The 16,080-nt window shown below is 56.3% G+C and overlaps 1 protein-coding gene across 1 annotated transcript in view; it reads left to right on the top strand.

Moving 5' to 3' along the window:
* The window catches only part of LOC140406574 (neuronal PAS domain-containing protein 4-like), a gene marked incomplete at both ends in the record, with an annotated part of 116,469 nt that extends 100,689 nt beyond the window's left edge, over positions 1-15,780 (top strand). The window contains 4 exons of the mRNA XM_072494573.1: positions 7,533-7,675; positions 8,043-8,145; positions 9,679-9,928; positions 15,671-15,780. Of these exons, the coding sequence (XP_072350674.1) occupies positions 7,533-7,675; positions 8,043-8,145; positions 9,679-9,928; positions 15,671-15,780 (606 nt within the window). The remainder of the gene's footprint in view (positions 1-7,532; positions 7,676-8,042; positions 8,146-9,678; positions 9,929-15,670) is intronic.
* Between the last annotated feature and the right edge of the window lie 300 nt (positions 15,781-16,080).

A 16,080-nucleotide genomic window follows, 5' to 3' on the forward strand; every position in this document is an offset into this window, starting at 1 on the left:
TGGGGTCAGTGTGGGGATTGGGGGTCACTGTGGGGATTGGGGATCAGTGTGGGGTCAGTGTGGGGATTGCGGGTCAGTGTGGGGATTGGGGGTCAGTGTGGGGTCAGTGTGGGGATTGGGGTTCAGTGTGGGGTCAGTGTGTGGATTGGGGGTCAGTGTGGGTTCAGTGTGGGGATTGGGGGTCAGTGTGGGGTCAGTGTGGGGATTGGGGGTCAGTGTGGGTTCAGTGTGGGGATAGGGGGTCAGTGTGGGGATTGGGGGTCAGTGTGGGGATTCGGGGTCAGTGTGGGGATTGGGGGTCAGTGTGGGGATTGGGGGTCAGTGTGGGGATTGTGGGTCAGTGTGGGGTCAGTGTGGGGATTGGGGGTCAGTGTGGGGTCAGTGTGGGGATTGGGGGTCAGTGTGAGGATTGGGGGTCAGTCTGGGGATTGGGGGTCAGTGTGGGGTCAGTGTGGGGATTGGGGGTCAGTGTGGGGATTGGGGGTCAGTGTGGGGTCAGTGTGGGGATTGGGGGTCAGTGTGGGGTCAGTGTGGGGATTGGGGGTCAGTGTGGGGATTGGGGGTCAGTGTGGGGTCAGTGTGTGGATTGGGGGTCAGTGTGGGGTCAGTGTGGGGATTGGGGTCAGTGTGGGGATTGGGGGTCAGTGTGGGGTCAGTGTGGGGATTGGGGGTCAGTGTGGGGATTGGGGGTCAGTGTGGGGTCAGTGTGGGGATTGGGGGTCAGTGTGGGGATTGGGGGTCAGTGTGGGGATTTGGGGTCAGTGTGGGGTCAGTGTGGGGATTGGGGGTCAGTGTGGGGTTAGTGTGGGGTCAGTGTGGGGATTGGGGGTCAGTGTGGGGTCAGTGTGGGTATTGGGGGTCAGTGTGGGGATTGGGGGTCAGTGTGGGGTCAGTGTGGGGATTGGGGGTCAGTGTGGGGGTCAGTGTGGGGATTGGGGGTCAGTGTGGGGTCAGTGTGGGGATTGGGGCTGAGTCTGGGGTCAGTGTGGGGATTGGGGGTCAGTGTGGGGATTGGGGGTCAGTGTGGGGTCAGTGTGAGGATTGGGGGTCAGTGTGGGGTCAGTGTGGGGAATGGGGGTCAGTGTGGGGAATGGGGGTCAGTGTGGGGTCAGTGTGGGGATTGGGGGTCAGTGTGGGGTCAGTGTGGAGATTGGGTGTCAGTGTGGGGTCAGTGTGGGGATTGGGGGTCAGTGTGGGGTCAGTGTGGGGATTGGGGGTCAGTGTGGGGATTGGGGGTCAGTGTGGGGATTGGGGGTCAGTGTGGGGTCAGTGTGGGGATTGGGGGTCAGTGTGGGGTCAGTGTGGAGATTGGGGGTCAGCGTGGGGTCAGTGTGGAGATTGGGGGTCAGCGTGGGGTCAGTGTGGGGATTGGGGCTCAGTGTGGGGTCAGTGTGGGCATTGGGGGTCAGTGTGAGGATTGGGGGTCAGTGTGGTGTCAGTGTGGGGATTGGGGGTCAGTGTGGGGTCAGTGTGGGGATGGGGGGTCAGTGTGGGGATGGGGGGTCAGTGTGGGGATTGGGGGTCAGTGTGGGGATTGGGGGTCAGTGTGGGGTCAGTGTGGGGATTGGGGGTCAGTGTGGGGTCAGTGTGGGGATTGGGGGTCAGTGTGGGGTCAGTGTGGGGATTGGGGGTCAGTGTGGGGGTCAGTGTGGGGATTGGGGGTCAGTGTGGGGTCAGTGTGGGGATTGGGGGTCAGTGTGGGGATTGGGGGTCAGTGTGGGGTCAGTGTGGGGATTGGGGCTCAGTGTGGGGATTGGGGGTCAATGTGAGGATTGGGGGACAGTGTGGGGTCAGTGTGGGGATTGGGGGTCAGTGTGGGGATTGGGGGTCAGTGTGGGGATTGGGGGTCAGTGTGGGGTCAGTGTGGGATTGGGGGTCAGTGTGGGGATGGGGGGTCAGTGTGGGGATTGGGGGTCAGTGTGGGGATTGGGGGTCAGTGTGGGGTCAGTGTGGGAATTGGGGGTCAGTGTGGGGTCAGTGTGGGGATTGGGGGTCAGTGTGGGGGTCAGTGTGGGGATTGGGGGTCAGTGTGGGGTCAGTGTGGGGATTGGGGGTCAGTGTGGGGTCAGTGTGGGGATTGGGGGTCAGTGTGAGGATTGGGGGTCAGTGTGGGGTCAGTGTGGGGATTGGGGGTCAGTGTGGGGTCAGTGTGGGGATTGGGGGTCAGTGTGGGGTCAGTGTGGGGATTGGGGGTCAGTGTGGGGATTGGGGGTCAGTGTGGGGTCAGTGTGGGGATTGGGGGTCAGTGTGGGGTCAGTGTGGGGATTGGGGGTCAGTGTGAGGATTGGGGGTCAGTCTGGGGTCAGTGTGGGGATTGGGGGTCAGTGTGGGGTCAGTGTGGGGATTGGGGGTCAGTGTGGGGATTGGGGGTCAGTGTAGGGTCAGTGTGGGGATTGGGGGTCAGTGTGGGGTCAGTGTGGGGATTGGGGGTCAGTGTGGGGATTGGGGGTCAGTGTGGGGTCAGTGTGTGGATTGGGGGTCAGTGTGGGGTCAGTGTGGGGATTGGGGTCAGTGTGGGGATTGGGGGTCAGTGTGGGGTCAGTGTGGGGATTGGGGGTCAGTGTGGGGATTGGGGGTCAGTGTGGGGCCTGTGTGGGGATTGGGGGTCAGTGTGGGGATTGGGGGTCAGTGTGGGGATTGGGGGTCAGTGTGGGGTCAGTGTGGGGATTGGGGGTCAGTGTGGGGATTGGGGGTCAGTGTGGGGTCAGTGTGGGGATTGGGGGTCAGTGTGGGGGTCAGTGTGGGGATTGGGGGTCAGTGTGGGGTCAGTGTGGGGATTGGGGGTCAGTGTGGGGTCAGTGTGGGGATTGGGGGTCAGTGTGGGAATTGGGGGTCAGTGTGGGGTCAGTGTGAGGATTGGGGGTCAGTGTGGGGTCAGTGTGGGGATTGGGGGTCAGTGTGGGGATTGGGGGTCAGTGTGGGGTCAGTGTGGGGATTGGGGGTCAGTGTGGGGTCAGTGTGGAGATTGGGTGTCAGTGTGGGGTCAGTGTGGGGATTGGGGGTCAGTGTGGGGTCAGTGTGGGGATTGGGGGTCAGTGTGGGGATTGGGGGTCAGTGTGGGGATTGGGGGTCAGTGTGGGGTCAGTGTGGGGATTGGGGGTCAGTGTGGGGTCAGTGTGGAGATTGGGGGTCAGCGTGGGGTCAGTGTGGGGATTGGGGCTCAGTGTGGGGATTGGGGGTCAGTGTGAGGATTGGGGGTCAGTGTGGGGTCAGTGTGGGGATTGGGGGTCAGTGTGGGGTCAGTGTGGGGATTGGGGGTCAGTGTGGGGATTGGGGGTCAGTGCGGGGTCAGTGTGGGGATTGGGGGTCAGTGTGGGGATGGGGGGTCAGTGTGGGGATGGGGGGTCAGTGTGGGGATTGGGGGTCAGTGTGGGGTCAGTGTGGGGATTGGGGGTCAGTGTGGGGTCAGTGTGGGGATTGGGGGTCAGTGTGGGGTCAGTGTGGGGATTGGGGGTCAGTGTGGGGTCAGTGTGGGGATTGGGGGTCAGTGTGGGGGTCAGTGTGGGGATTGGGGATCAGTGTGGGGTCAGTGTGAGGATTGGGGGTCAGTGTGGGGTCAGTGTGGGGATTGGGGGTCAGTGTGGGGATTGGGGGTCAGTGTGGGGTCAGTGTGGGGATTGGGGGTCAGTGTGGGGTCAGTGTGGAGATTGGGGGTCAGTGTGGGGTCAGTGTGGAGATTGGGGGTCAGTGTGGGGTCAGTGTGGGGATTGGGGGTCAGTGTGGGGTCAGTGTGGGGATTGGGGGTCAGTGTGGGGTCAGTCTGGGGATTGGGGGTCAGTGTGGGGATTGGGGGTCAGTGTGGGGTCAGTGTGGGGATTGGGGGTCAGTGTGGGGTCAGTGTGGGGATTGGGGGTCAGTGTGGGGTCAGTGTGGGGATTGGGGGTCAGTGTGGGGTCAGTGTGGGGATTGGGGGTCAGTGTGGGGATTGGGGGTCAGTGTGGGGATTGGGGGTCAGTGTGGGGTCAGTGTGGGGATTGGGGGTCAGTGTGGGGTCAGTGTGGAGATTGGGGGTCAGCGTGGGGTCAGTGTGGGGATTGGGGCTCAGTGTGGGGTCAGTGTGGGGATTGGGGGTCAGTGTGAGGATTGGGGGTCAGTGTGGGGTCAGTGTGGGGATTGGGGGTCAGTGTGGGGATTGCGGGTCAGTGTGGGGATTGGGGGTCAGTGTGGGGTCAGTGTGGGTATTGGGGGGCAGTGTGGGGATGGGGGGTCAGTTTGTGGATTGGGGGTCAGTGTGGGGTCAGTGTGGGGATTGGGGGTCAGTGTGGGGTCAGTGTGGGGATTGGGGGTCAGTGTGGGGATTGGTGGTCAGTGTGGGGATTGGGGGTCAGTGTGGGGTCAGTGTGGGGATTGGGGGTCAGTGTGGGGTCAGTGTGGGGATTGGGGGTCAGTGTGGGGGTCAGTGTGGGGATTGGGGGTCAGTGTGGGGATTGGGGGTCAGTGTGGGGTAACTGTGGGGATTGGGGGTCAGTGTGGGGTCAGTGTGGGGATTGGGGGTCAGTGTGGGGATTGGGGGTCAGTGTGGGGTCAGTGTGGGGATTGGGGGTCAGTGTGGGGATTGGGGGTCAGTGTGGGATCAGTGTGGGAATTGGGGGTCAGTGTGGGGATTGGGGGTCAGCGTGGGGATTGGGGGTCAGTGTGGGGTCAGTGTGGGTATTGGGGGTCTGTGTGGGGTCAGTGTGGGGATTGGGGGTCAGTGCGGGGTCAGTGTGGGGATGGGGGTCAGTGTGGGGTCAGTGTGGGGATTGGGGGTCAGTGTGGGGTCAGTGTGGGGATTGGGGGTCAGTGTGGGGTCAGTGTGGGGTTTGGGGGTCAGTGTGGGGATTGGGGGTCAGTATGGGGTCAGTGTGGGGATGGGGGTCAGTGTGGGGTCAGTGTGGGGATTGGGGTCAGTGTGGGGTCAGTGTGGGGATTGGGGGTCTGTGTGGGGTCAGTGTGGGGATTGGGGGTCAGTGTGGGGTCAGTGTGGGGATTGGGGGTCAGTGTGGGGATTGGGGGTCAGTGTGGGGTCAGTGTGGGGATTGGGGTCAGTGTGGGGATTGGGGGTCAGTGTGGGGATTGGGGGTCAGTGTGGGGATTGGGGGTCAGTGTGGGGATTGGGGGTCAGTGTGGGGATTGGGGGTCAGTGTGGGGATTGGGGGTCAGTGTGGGATCAGTGTGGGGATTGGGGGTCAGTGTGGGGTCAGTGTGGGGATTGGGGGTCAGTGTGGGGTCAGTGTGGAGTCAGTGTGGGGATTGGGGGTCAGTGTGAGGTCAGTGTGGGGATTGGGGGTCAGTGTGGGGTCAGTGTGTGGTCAGTGTGGGGATAGAGGGTCAGCGTGGGGTCAGTGTGGGGATTGGGGGTCAGTGTGGGGATTGGGGGTAGTGTGGGGTCAGTGTGGGGTCGGTGTGGGGATTGGGGGTCAGTGTGGGGATTGGGGGTCAGTGTGGGGATTGGGGGTCAGTGTGGGGATTGGGGGTCAGTGTGGGGATTGGGGGTCAGTGTGGGATCAGTGTGGGGATTGGGGGTCAGTGTGGGGTCAGTGTGGGGATTGGGGGTCAGTGTGGGGTCAGTGTGGAGTCAGTGTGGGGATTGGGGGTCAGTGTGAGGTCAGTGTGGGGATTGGGGGTCAGTGTGGGGTCAGTGTGTGGTCAGTGTGGGGATAGAGGGTCAGCGTGGGGTCAGTGTGGGGATTGGGGGTCAGTGTGGGGTCAGTGTGGGGATTGGGGGTCAGTGTGGGGTCAGCACGGTAGCACAAGTGATTAGCACTGTGGCTTCACAGCGCCAGGGTCCCAGGTTAGATTCCCCGCTGGGTCACTGTCTGTGCGGAGTTTGCACGTTCTCCCCATGTCCGCGTGGGTTTCCTCCGGGTGCTCCGGTTTCCTCCCACAGTCCAAAGACGTGCAGGTTAGGTGGATTGGCCATGCTAAATTACCCGTAGTGTCCATAAGGGTTGGGAGGGGTTATTGGGTTGCGGGGATAAGGGTGGAAGTGAGGGATTAATGTGGGTCGGTGCAGACTCGATGGGCCGAATGGCCTCCTTCTGCACTGTATGTTCTATGAGTCTATGAGTGTGGGGATTGGGGGTCAGTGTGGGGTCAGTGTGGGGATTGGGGGTCAGTGTGGGGATTGGGGGTCAGTGTGGGGTCAGTGTGGGGATTGGGGGTCATTGTGGGGATTGGGGGTCAGTGTGGGGTCAGTGTGGGGATTGGGGGTCAGTGTGGGGTCAGTGTGGGGATTGGGGTCAGTGTGGGGTGAGTTTGGGGATTGGGGTCCGTGTGGGGAATGGGGGTCAGTGTGGGGTCAGTGTGGGGATTGGGGGTCAGTGTGGGGATTGGGGGTCAGTGTGGGGTCAGTGTGGGGATTGGGGGTCAGTGTGGGGTCAGTGTGGTGATTGGGGGTCAGTGTGGGGTCAGTGTGGGGATTGGGGGTCAGTGTGGGGTCAGTGTGGGGATTGGGGGTCACTGTGGGGATTGGGGGTCAGTGTGGGGATTGGGGGTCAGTGTGGGGTCAGTGTGGGGATTGGGGGTCAGTGTGGGGTCAGTGCGGGGATTGGGGGTTAGTGTGGTGATTAGGGGTCAGTGTGGGGTCAGTGTGGGGATTGGGGGTCAGTGTGGGGTCAGTGTGGGGATTGGGGGTCAGTGTGGGGATTGGGGGGTCAGTGTGGGGATTGGGGGTCGGTGTGGGGTCAGTGTGGGGATTGGGGGTCAGTGTGGGGTCAGTGTGGGGATTGGGGGTCAGTGTGGGGTCAGTGTGGGGATTGGGGGTCAGTGTGGGGATTGGGGGTCAGTGTGGGGTCAGTTTGGGGATTGGGGGTCAATGTGGGGTCAGTGTGGGGATTGGGGGTCAGTGTGGGGTCAGTGTGGGGATTGAGGTCAGCGTGTGTATTGGGGGTCAGTGTGGGGTCAGTGTGTGGATTGGGGGTCAGTGTGGGGATTGAGGTCAGCGTGTGTATTGGGGGTCAGTGTGGGGTCAGTGTGGGGTCAGTGTGTGGATTGGGGGTCAGTGTGGGGTCAGTGTGGGGATTGAGGTCAGCGTGTGTATTGGGGGCCAGTGTGGGGTCAGTGTGTGGATTGGGGGTCAGTGTGGGGTCAGTGTGGGGATTGAGGTCAGCGTGTGTATTGGGGGTCAGTGTGGGGTCAGTGTGTGGATTGGGGGTCAGTGTGGGGATTGAGGTCAGCGTGTGTATTGGGGGTCAGTGTGGGGTCAGTGTGGGGTCAGTGTGTGGATTGGGGGTCAGTGTGGGGTCAGTGTGGGGATTGAGGTCAGCGTGTGTATTGGGGGCCAGTGTGGGGTCAGTGTGGGGTCAGTGTGTGGATTGGGAGTCAGTGTGGGGATTGAGGTCAGCGTGTGTATTGGGGGTCAGTGTGGGGTCAGTGTGTGGATTGGGGGTCAGTGTGGGGATTGAGGTCAGCGTGTGTATTGGGGGTCAGTGTGGGGTCAGTGTGTGGATTGGGGGTCAGTGTGGGGTCAGTGTGTGGTTTGGGGGGGGGGGGGGTCATTGTTTGCCGCTCCTGTCACCATTGACTGTATTTTCTCCATCCTTCTGACCCAGTTGTAGACCTGGAGCCCCCACCGCCCCCTCCTGGTGGTCTGGAGTTCCTGCAAGCAGTTCCGGGCTTCCTCGTTACCATGACAACCAGCGGGAATCTGATTCACCTGTCGGACAACGTTCGGGATTTCCTGGGCCTCTCGATGGTGAGAGTTACTATTCACAGTCTGTATTCTACCTTGCCCTCACTAACTGCACTGTGGCTGTACCTACACCACTCGGCCTGCCGCGATCAGCAAGGCAGCTCCTGATCAGCTTCTCAAGGGCAGTGAGGGATGAGCGTGAAACGTTGGCCTGGTCAGCAACATGCACACCCACTAAAAGGAAAAAAGTTCAATATTTCACACCCAAAGGTTGCCTGGTAGCTGCCATCAGATGGGATAGGCTCAAGAACCTGAATGGCCTCCTGTTCCTGTGAGATTGATGCCATGTTGAATACAAGGCTGGGATTGGTTGAGGTTGATGAGGCGGGTGAGCATGGCCACTCATTTTGGTGTCTTCCCCCCCCACCAGGTGGAGTTGGTGTCTCAGGGAGACAGCTTTTATCAGATGATTTCTCCAGAGGATCAGAAAATTGTTCGTGAAACGCTTGAATCAGCAACTGCACCAAACTCAGGTAACAGTCAGGGCAAATCAACACGCCCGCCACCCCCAAAGCATGGTGAGGGAATGGGCAATTCCAATACTCCCCCATGGCGAGGGAATGGGGAATTCCAATACACCCCTATGGCGAGGGAATGGGGAATTCCAATACTCGCCCATGGCGAGGGAATGGGGAATTCCAATACACCCCCATGGCGAGGGAATGGGGAATTCCAATACTCGCCCATGGCGAGGGAATGGGGAATTCCAATACTCCCCCATGGTGAGGGAATGGGGAATTCCCATACACCCCCATGGTGAGGGAATGGGCAATTCCAATACTCCCCATGGCGAAGGAATGGGGAATTCCAATACTCCCCCCTGGCGAGGGAATGGAGAATTCCAATACTCCCCCCTGGCGAGGGAATGGAGAATTCCAATACTCCCCCCTGGCGAGGGAATGGAGAATTCCAATACTCCCCCCTGGTGAGGGAATGGAGAATTCCAATACTCCCCCCTGGCGAGGGAATGGAGAATTCCAATACTCCCCCTGGTGAGGGAATGGAGAATTCCAATACTCCCCCATGGCGAGGGAATGGAGAATTCCAATACTCCCCCCTGGTGAGGGAATAGAGAATTCCAATACTCCCCCCTGGCGAGGGAATGGAGATTTCCAATACTCCCCCATGGCGAGGGAATGGACAATTCCAATACTCCCCCATGGCGAGGGAATGGAGAATTCCAATACTCCCCCCTTGGTGAGGGAATGAAGAATTCCAATACTCCCCCCTGGTGAGGGAATGGGGAATTCCAATACTCCCCCCTGGTGAGGGAATGGAGAATTCCAATACTCCCCCATGGCGAGGGAATGGGGAATTCCAATACTCCCCCCTGGCGAGGGAATGGAGAATTCCAATACTCCCCCCTGGTGAGGGAATGGAGAATTCCAATACTCCCCCCTGGCGAGGGAATGGAGAATTCCAATACTCCCCCCTGGCGAGGGAATGGAGAATTCCAATACTCCCCCCTGGTGAGGGAATGGAGAATTCCAATACTCCCCCATGGCGAGGGAATAGGGAATTCCAATACTCCCCCATGGCGAGGGAATGGGGAATTCCAATACTCCCCCCTGGTGAGGGAATGGAGAATTCCAATACTCCCCCCTGGTGAGGGAATGGAGAATTCCAATACTCCCCCCTGGTGAGGGAATGGAGAATTCCAATACTCCCCCCTGGTGAGGGAATGGAGAATTCCAATACTCCCCCCTGGTGAGGGAATGGAGAATTCCAATACTCCCCCCTGGTGAGGGAATGGAGAATTCCAATACTCCCCCCTGGTGAGGGAATGGAGAATTCCAATGGGATGGATTCTGCTTGGCAATTGGTGAATAATTTCTCCCTCCTGATTCCCCATAGGGGGTCTTGTCTCTATGATGGACCGTAGGGCCTCTCGCTGTGCGTTAATTCTCAATGAGGTCATTGGCTATCTGAGCAGGGGCCCTGGGACACTCTCAATGTTTTCTCCGGTACTTTGGCACCTTTAACCATCTCCAGCTGGTCTTTTCCAGAATGCACCTTCCTCTGCCAGATGCACTGCTCCAAGGCGATGAGATTGCAGGGTGGCGACCAGCGGATGGTGCTGGTGAGGGGCCGCTTTGTGTCCACTCAGGCCAGCGCACTCCGCACTCCACAACTAATCTTCACCGCGCTGTGCACTCCTGTCCTCTGGGCTTCTCGAGGAACTGAATTCAGTCCGTGCGTCAATCGGTTCCAGAGTCAGCAGACTGCTGACCTCAAGATCACCAGTGTCTCTGACAGGTACGGATATCCTGCGGCGGCGGGAACTATCAATTAAACATTTTCATAGTCATGAGCACACCAGGCAGGAACGATACAGCACGGGGTTAGATACAGAGTAAAGCTCCATCTACACTGACCCCATCAAACACTCCCAGGACAGGTACAGAACGGGGTTAGATACAGAGTAAAGCTCCCTCTACACTGTCCCCATCAAACACTCCCAGGACAGGTACAGCACGGGGTTAGATACAGAGTAAAGCTCCCTCTACACAGTCCCCATCAAAGACTCCCAGGACAGGTACAGAACGGGGTTAGTTACAGAGTAAAGCTCCCTCTACACTGTCCCCATCAAACACTCCCAGGACAGGTACAGAACGGGGTTAGATACAGAGTAAAGCTCCCTCTACACTGTCCCCATCAAACACTCCCAGGACAGGTACAGCACGGGGTTAGATACAGAGTAAAGCTCCCTCTACACTGTCCCCATCAAACACTCCCAGGACAGGTACAGAACGGGGTTAGATACAGAGTAAAGCTCCCTCTACACTGTCCCCATCAAACACTCCCAGGACAGGTACAGCACGGGGTTTGATACAGAGTAAAGCTCCCTCTACACTGTCCCCATCAAACACTCCCAGGACAGGTACAGCACGGGGTTTGATACAGAGTAAAGCTCCCTCTACACTGTCCCCATGAAACACTCCCAGGACAGGTACAGCACGGGGTTAGATACAGAGTAAAGCTCCCTCTACACTGTCCCCATCAAACATTCCCAGGACAGGTACAGCACGGGGTTAGATACAGAGTAAAGCTCCCTCTACACTGTCCCCATCAAACACTCCCAGGACAGGTACAGCACGGGGTTAGATACAGAGTAAAGCTCCCTCTACACTGTTCCCATCAAACACTCGCAGGACAGGTACAGCACGGAGTTAGATACAGAGTAAAGCTCCCTCTATTCTGTCCCCATCAAACACTCCCAGGACAGGTGCAGCACGGGGTTAGATACAGAGTAAAGCTCCCTCTACACTGTCCCCATCAGACACATCCAGGACAGGTACAGCACTGGGTTAGATACAGAGTAAAGCTCCCTCTACACTGTCCCCATCAAACACTCCCAGGACAGGTACAGCACAGGGCTGGATACAGAGTAAAGCTCCCTCTCCACTGTCCCCATCAAACACTCCCAGGACAGGTACAGTACGGGGATAGATACAGAGTAAAGCTCCCTCTACACTGTCCCCATCAAACATTCCCAGGACAGGTACAGCACGGGGTTAGATACAGAGTAAAGCTCCCTCTGCACTGTTCCCATCAAACACTCGCAGGACAGGTACAGCACAGGGTTAGATTCAGAGTAAAGCTCCCTCTATTCTGTCCCCATCAGACACATCCAGGACAGGTACAGCACTGGGTCAGATACAGAGTAAAGCTCCCTCTACACTGTCCCCATCAAACACACCCTGGACAGATACAGCACGGGGTTAGATAGAGTAAAGCTCCATCTACATTGTCCCCATCAAACACTCACAGGACAGGTACAGCATGGGGTTAGATACAGAGTAAAGCTCCCTCTACACTGTCCCCATCAAACACTCCCAGGACAGGTAAAGTACGGGGATTGATACAGAGTCAAGCTCCCTCTACACTGTCCCCATCAAACACTCCCAGGACAGGTACAGCACGGGGATTAGATACAGAGTAAAGCTCCATCTACATTGTCCCCATCAAACACTCACAGGACAGGTACAGCATGGGGTTAGATACAGAGTAAACCTCCCTCTACACAGTCCCCATCAATCACTCCCAGGACAGGGACAGCACAGGGTTAGATACAGAGTCAAGCTCCCTCTACACTGTCCCCATCAATCACTCCCAGGACAGGTACAGCACGGGGATTAGATACAGAGTAAAGCTCCCTCTGCACTGTTCCCATCAAACACTCCCAGGACAGGGACAGCATGGGGTTAGATACAGAGTAAAGCTCCCCCTACACTGTCCCCATCAAACACTCCCAGGACAGGTACAGCACGGGGTTAGATACAGAGTAAAGCTCCCTCTACACTGTTCCCATCAGACACATCCAGGACAGGTACAGCACTGGGTTAGATACAGAGTAAAGCTCCCGCTACACTGTCCCCATCAAACACTCCTAGGACAGGGACAGCATGGGGTTAGATACAGAGTAAGTCTCCCTTTACACTGTCCCCATCAAACACTCCCACGACAGGTACAGCACGGGGTTAGTTACAGAGTAAACTTCCCATTACACTGCCCCCGTCAAACACTCCCAGGACAGGTACAGCACGGGGTTAGATACAGAGTAAAGCTCCCTCTACACTGTCCCCATCAAACACTCCCAGGACAGGTACAGCATGGGGTTAGATACAGAGTAAAGCTCCCTCCACACTGTCCCCATCAAACACTCCCAGGACAGGTACAATACGGGGATAGATACAGAGTAAAGCTCCCTCTACACTGTCCCCATCAAACATTCCCAGGACAGGTACAGCACTGGGTTAGATACAGAGTAAAGCTCCCTCTACACTGTCCCCATCAAACACTCCCAGGACAGGTACAGCACAGGGCTGGATACAGAGTAAAGCTCCCTCTCCACTGTCCCCATCAAACACTCCCAGGACAGGTACAGTACGGGGATAGATACAGAGTAAAGCTCCCTCTACACTGTCCCCATCAAACATTCCCAGGACAGGTACAGCACGGGGTTAGATACAGAGTAAAGCTCCCTCTGCACTGTTCCCATCAAACACTCGCAGGACAGGTACAGCACAGGGTTAGATTCAGAGTAAAGCTCCCTCTATTCTGTCCCCATCAGACACATCCAGGACAGGTACAGCACTGGGTCAGATACAGAGTAAAGCTCCCTCTACACTGTCCCCATCAAACACACCCTGGACAGATACAGCACGGGGTTAGATAGAGTAAAGCTCCATCTACATTGTCCCCATCAAACACTCACAGGACAGGTACAGCATGGGGTTAGATACAGAGTAAAGCTCCCTCTACACTGTCCCCATCAAACACTCCCAGGACAGGTAAAGTACGGGGATTGATACAGAGTCAAGCTCCCTCTACACTGTCCCCATCAAACACTCCCAGGACAGGTACAGCACGGGGATTAGATACAGAGTAAAGCTCCATCTACATTGTCCCCATCAAACACTCACAGGACAGGTACAGCATGGGGTTAGATACAGAGTAAACCTCCCTCTACACAGTCCCCATCAATCACTCCCAGGACAGGGACAGCACAGGGTTAGATACAGAGTCAAGCTCCCTCTACACTGTCCCCATCAATCACTCCCAGGACAGGTACAGCACGGGGATTAGATACAGAGTAAAGCTCCCTCTGCACTGTTCCCATCAAACACTCCCAGGACAGGGACAGCATGGGGTTAGATACAGAGTAAAGCTCCCTCTACACTGTCCCCATCAAACACTCCCAGGACAGGTACAGCACGGGGTTAGATACAGAGTAAAGCTCCCTCTACACTGTTCCCATCAGACACATCCAGGACAGGTACAGCACTGGGTTAGATACAGAGTAAAGCTCCCGCTACACTGTCCCCATCAAACACTCCTAGGACAGGGACAGCATGGGGTTAGATACAGAGTAAGTCTCCCTTTACACTGTCCCCATCAAACACTCCCACGACAGGTACAGCACGGGGTTAGTTACAGAGTAAACTTCCCACTACACTGCCCCCGTCAAACACTCCCAGGACAGGTACAGCACGGGGTTAGATACAGAGTAAAGCTCCCTCTACACTGTCCCCATCAAACACTCCCAGGACAGGTACAGCATGGGGTTAGATACAGAGTAAAGCTCCCTCTACACTGTCCCCATCAAACACTCCCAGGACAGGTACAATACGGGGATAGATACAGAGTAAAGCTCCCTCTACACTGTCCCCATCAAACATTCCCAGGACAGGTACAGCACGGGGTTAGATACAGAGTAAAGCTCCCTCTGCACTGTTCCCAGCAAACACTCGCAGGACAGGTACAGCACAGGGTTAGATACAGAGTAAAGCTCCCTCTACACTGTCCCCATCAAACATTCCCAGGACAGGTACAGCACAGGGTTAGATACAGAGTAAACCTCCCGCTACACTGTCCCCATCAAACACACCCTGGACAGATACAGCACGGGGTTAGGTACAGAGTAAAGCTCCCTCTACACTCCCCATGAAACACTCCCAGGACAGGTACAGCACGGGGATAGATACAGAGTAAAGCTCCCTCTACACTGTCCCCATCAGACACATCCAGGACAGGTACAGCACTGGGTTAGATACAGAGTAAAGCTCCCTCTACACTGTCCCCATTAAAACACTACCAGGACAGGGACAGCATGGGGTTAGGTACAGAGTAAGTCTTCCTCTACACTGTCCCCATCAAACACTCCTACGACAGGTACAGCACGGGGTTAGATACAGAGTAAACCTCCCTCTACACAGTCCCCATCAATCACTCCCAGGACAGGGACAGCACAGGGTTAGATACAGAGTCAAGCTCCCTCTACACTGTCCCCATCAAACACTCCCAGGACAGGTACAGCACGGGGATTAGATACAGAGTAAAGCTCCCTCTACACTGTCCCCATCAAACACATCCAGGACAGGTACAGCACTGGGTTAGATACAGAGTAAAGCTCCCTCTACACTGTCCCCATCAAACACTCCCAGGACAGGGACAGCATGGGGTTAGATACAGAGTAAGTCTCCCTCTACACTGTCCCCATCAAACACTCCCAGGACAGGTACAGCACGGGGTTAGATACAGAGTAAGTCTCCCTCTACACTGTCCCCACCAACTTCATTTCACTAAATTGGGCTGGTTTAGCTCAGTTATCTAGACAGCTGGTTTGTGATGCAGAACAAGGCCAGCAGCGAGGGTTCAATTCCCGTACCCGTTGAGAATTCTGAATTCTCCCTCAGTGACCCAAACAGGCGCCGGAATGTGGCGACTAGGGGCTTTTCACAGTAACTTCATTGCGTGTTAATGTAAGCCTGCATGTAACAATAATAAAGATTATTATTATTATGCCGTTGAAAGTGATGGGAGGGAGTTTTTGCTACCTGGGTATTCAGGTGGCACGGGGATGGGAGCAGTTACACAAATTAAATCTGACCCGGTTAGTTGAGCAGATGAAGGGGGACTTCCGGAGGTGGGACATGCTCCCGTTGTCACTGGCGGGGGGGGGGGTACAGACCTGAGACTTTTCTTCATATTCCAGTGTCTCCCTATTTTTATTCTAAAGCCTATTTTAAGAGGGTCAGTGCGGTGATCTCTGGGTTTGTGTTGGTGGGAATTTAGAAACCATTTAGAAATCACGGGTAGCACGGTGGTTCGCACTGTTGCTTCACTGCTCCAGGGTCCCAGGTTCGATCCCCGACTTGGGTCACTGTCTGTGCGGAGTCTGCACGTTCTCCCCGTGTCTGCGTGGGTTTCCTCCGGGTGCTCTGGTTTCCTCCCACAAGTCCCGAAAGACGTGCTGTTGGTGAATTGGCCATTCTGAATTCTCCCTCTGTGACCTGAACAGGCGCCGGAATGTGGCGACTAGGGGCTTTTCACAGTAACTTCATTGCAGTGTTAATGTAAGCCTCCTTGTGACAATAAAGATTAATTATTTACTTATGGAATTAGCATCAGTCAGGAGCATTGCAGCGGATCTTTTAATGTGGTGATATTCCTGTTCACAAGGATTGGGAGTAAGCAGATACTTTTCCATTGCAGTGTTGTGTATCTGCTGGGGTATCAGAGACAGGAGTTCTGTGGCATGTCCTGGTATAACCTAGTTCATCCAGCTGACCTCTCGCTGAACTGCGCACAGCACAGCCAAATGTGTAAGTATCAACCCTGTGAATTGGTATCGGTTTAATGATGATTCTCACTGGGGAACAGTTCCACACACACTGACTCTCACTGGGATACAGTTCCACACACACACTGACTCTCACTGGGATACAGTTCCACACACACTGACTCTCACTGGGATACAGTTCCACACACACTGACTCTCACTGGGATACAGTTCCACGCACACTGACTCTCACTGGGATACAGTTCCACACACACTGACTCTCACTGGGATACAGTTCCACACACACTGACTCTCACTGGGATACAGTTCCACACACACTGAC

The sequence above is a fragment of the Scyliorhinus torazame genome, unplaced genomic scaffold, assembly GCF_047496885.1.
Source record: "Scyliorhinus torazame isolate Kashiwa2021f unplaced genomic scaffold, sScyTor2.1 scaffold_661, whole genome shotgun sequence".
In the NCBI taxonomy this organism is placed as follows: Eukaryota; Metazoa; Chordata; class Chondrichthyes; order Carcharhiniformes; family Scyliorhinidae; genus Scyliorhinus; species Scyliorhinus torazame.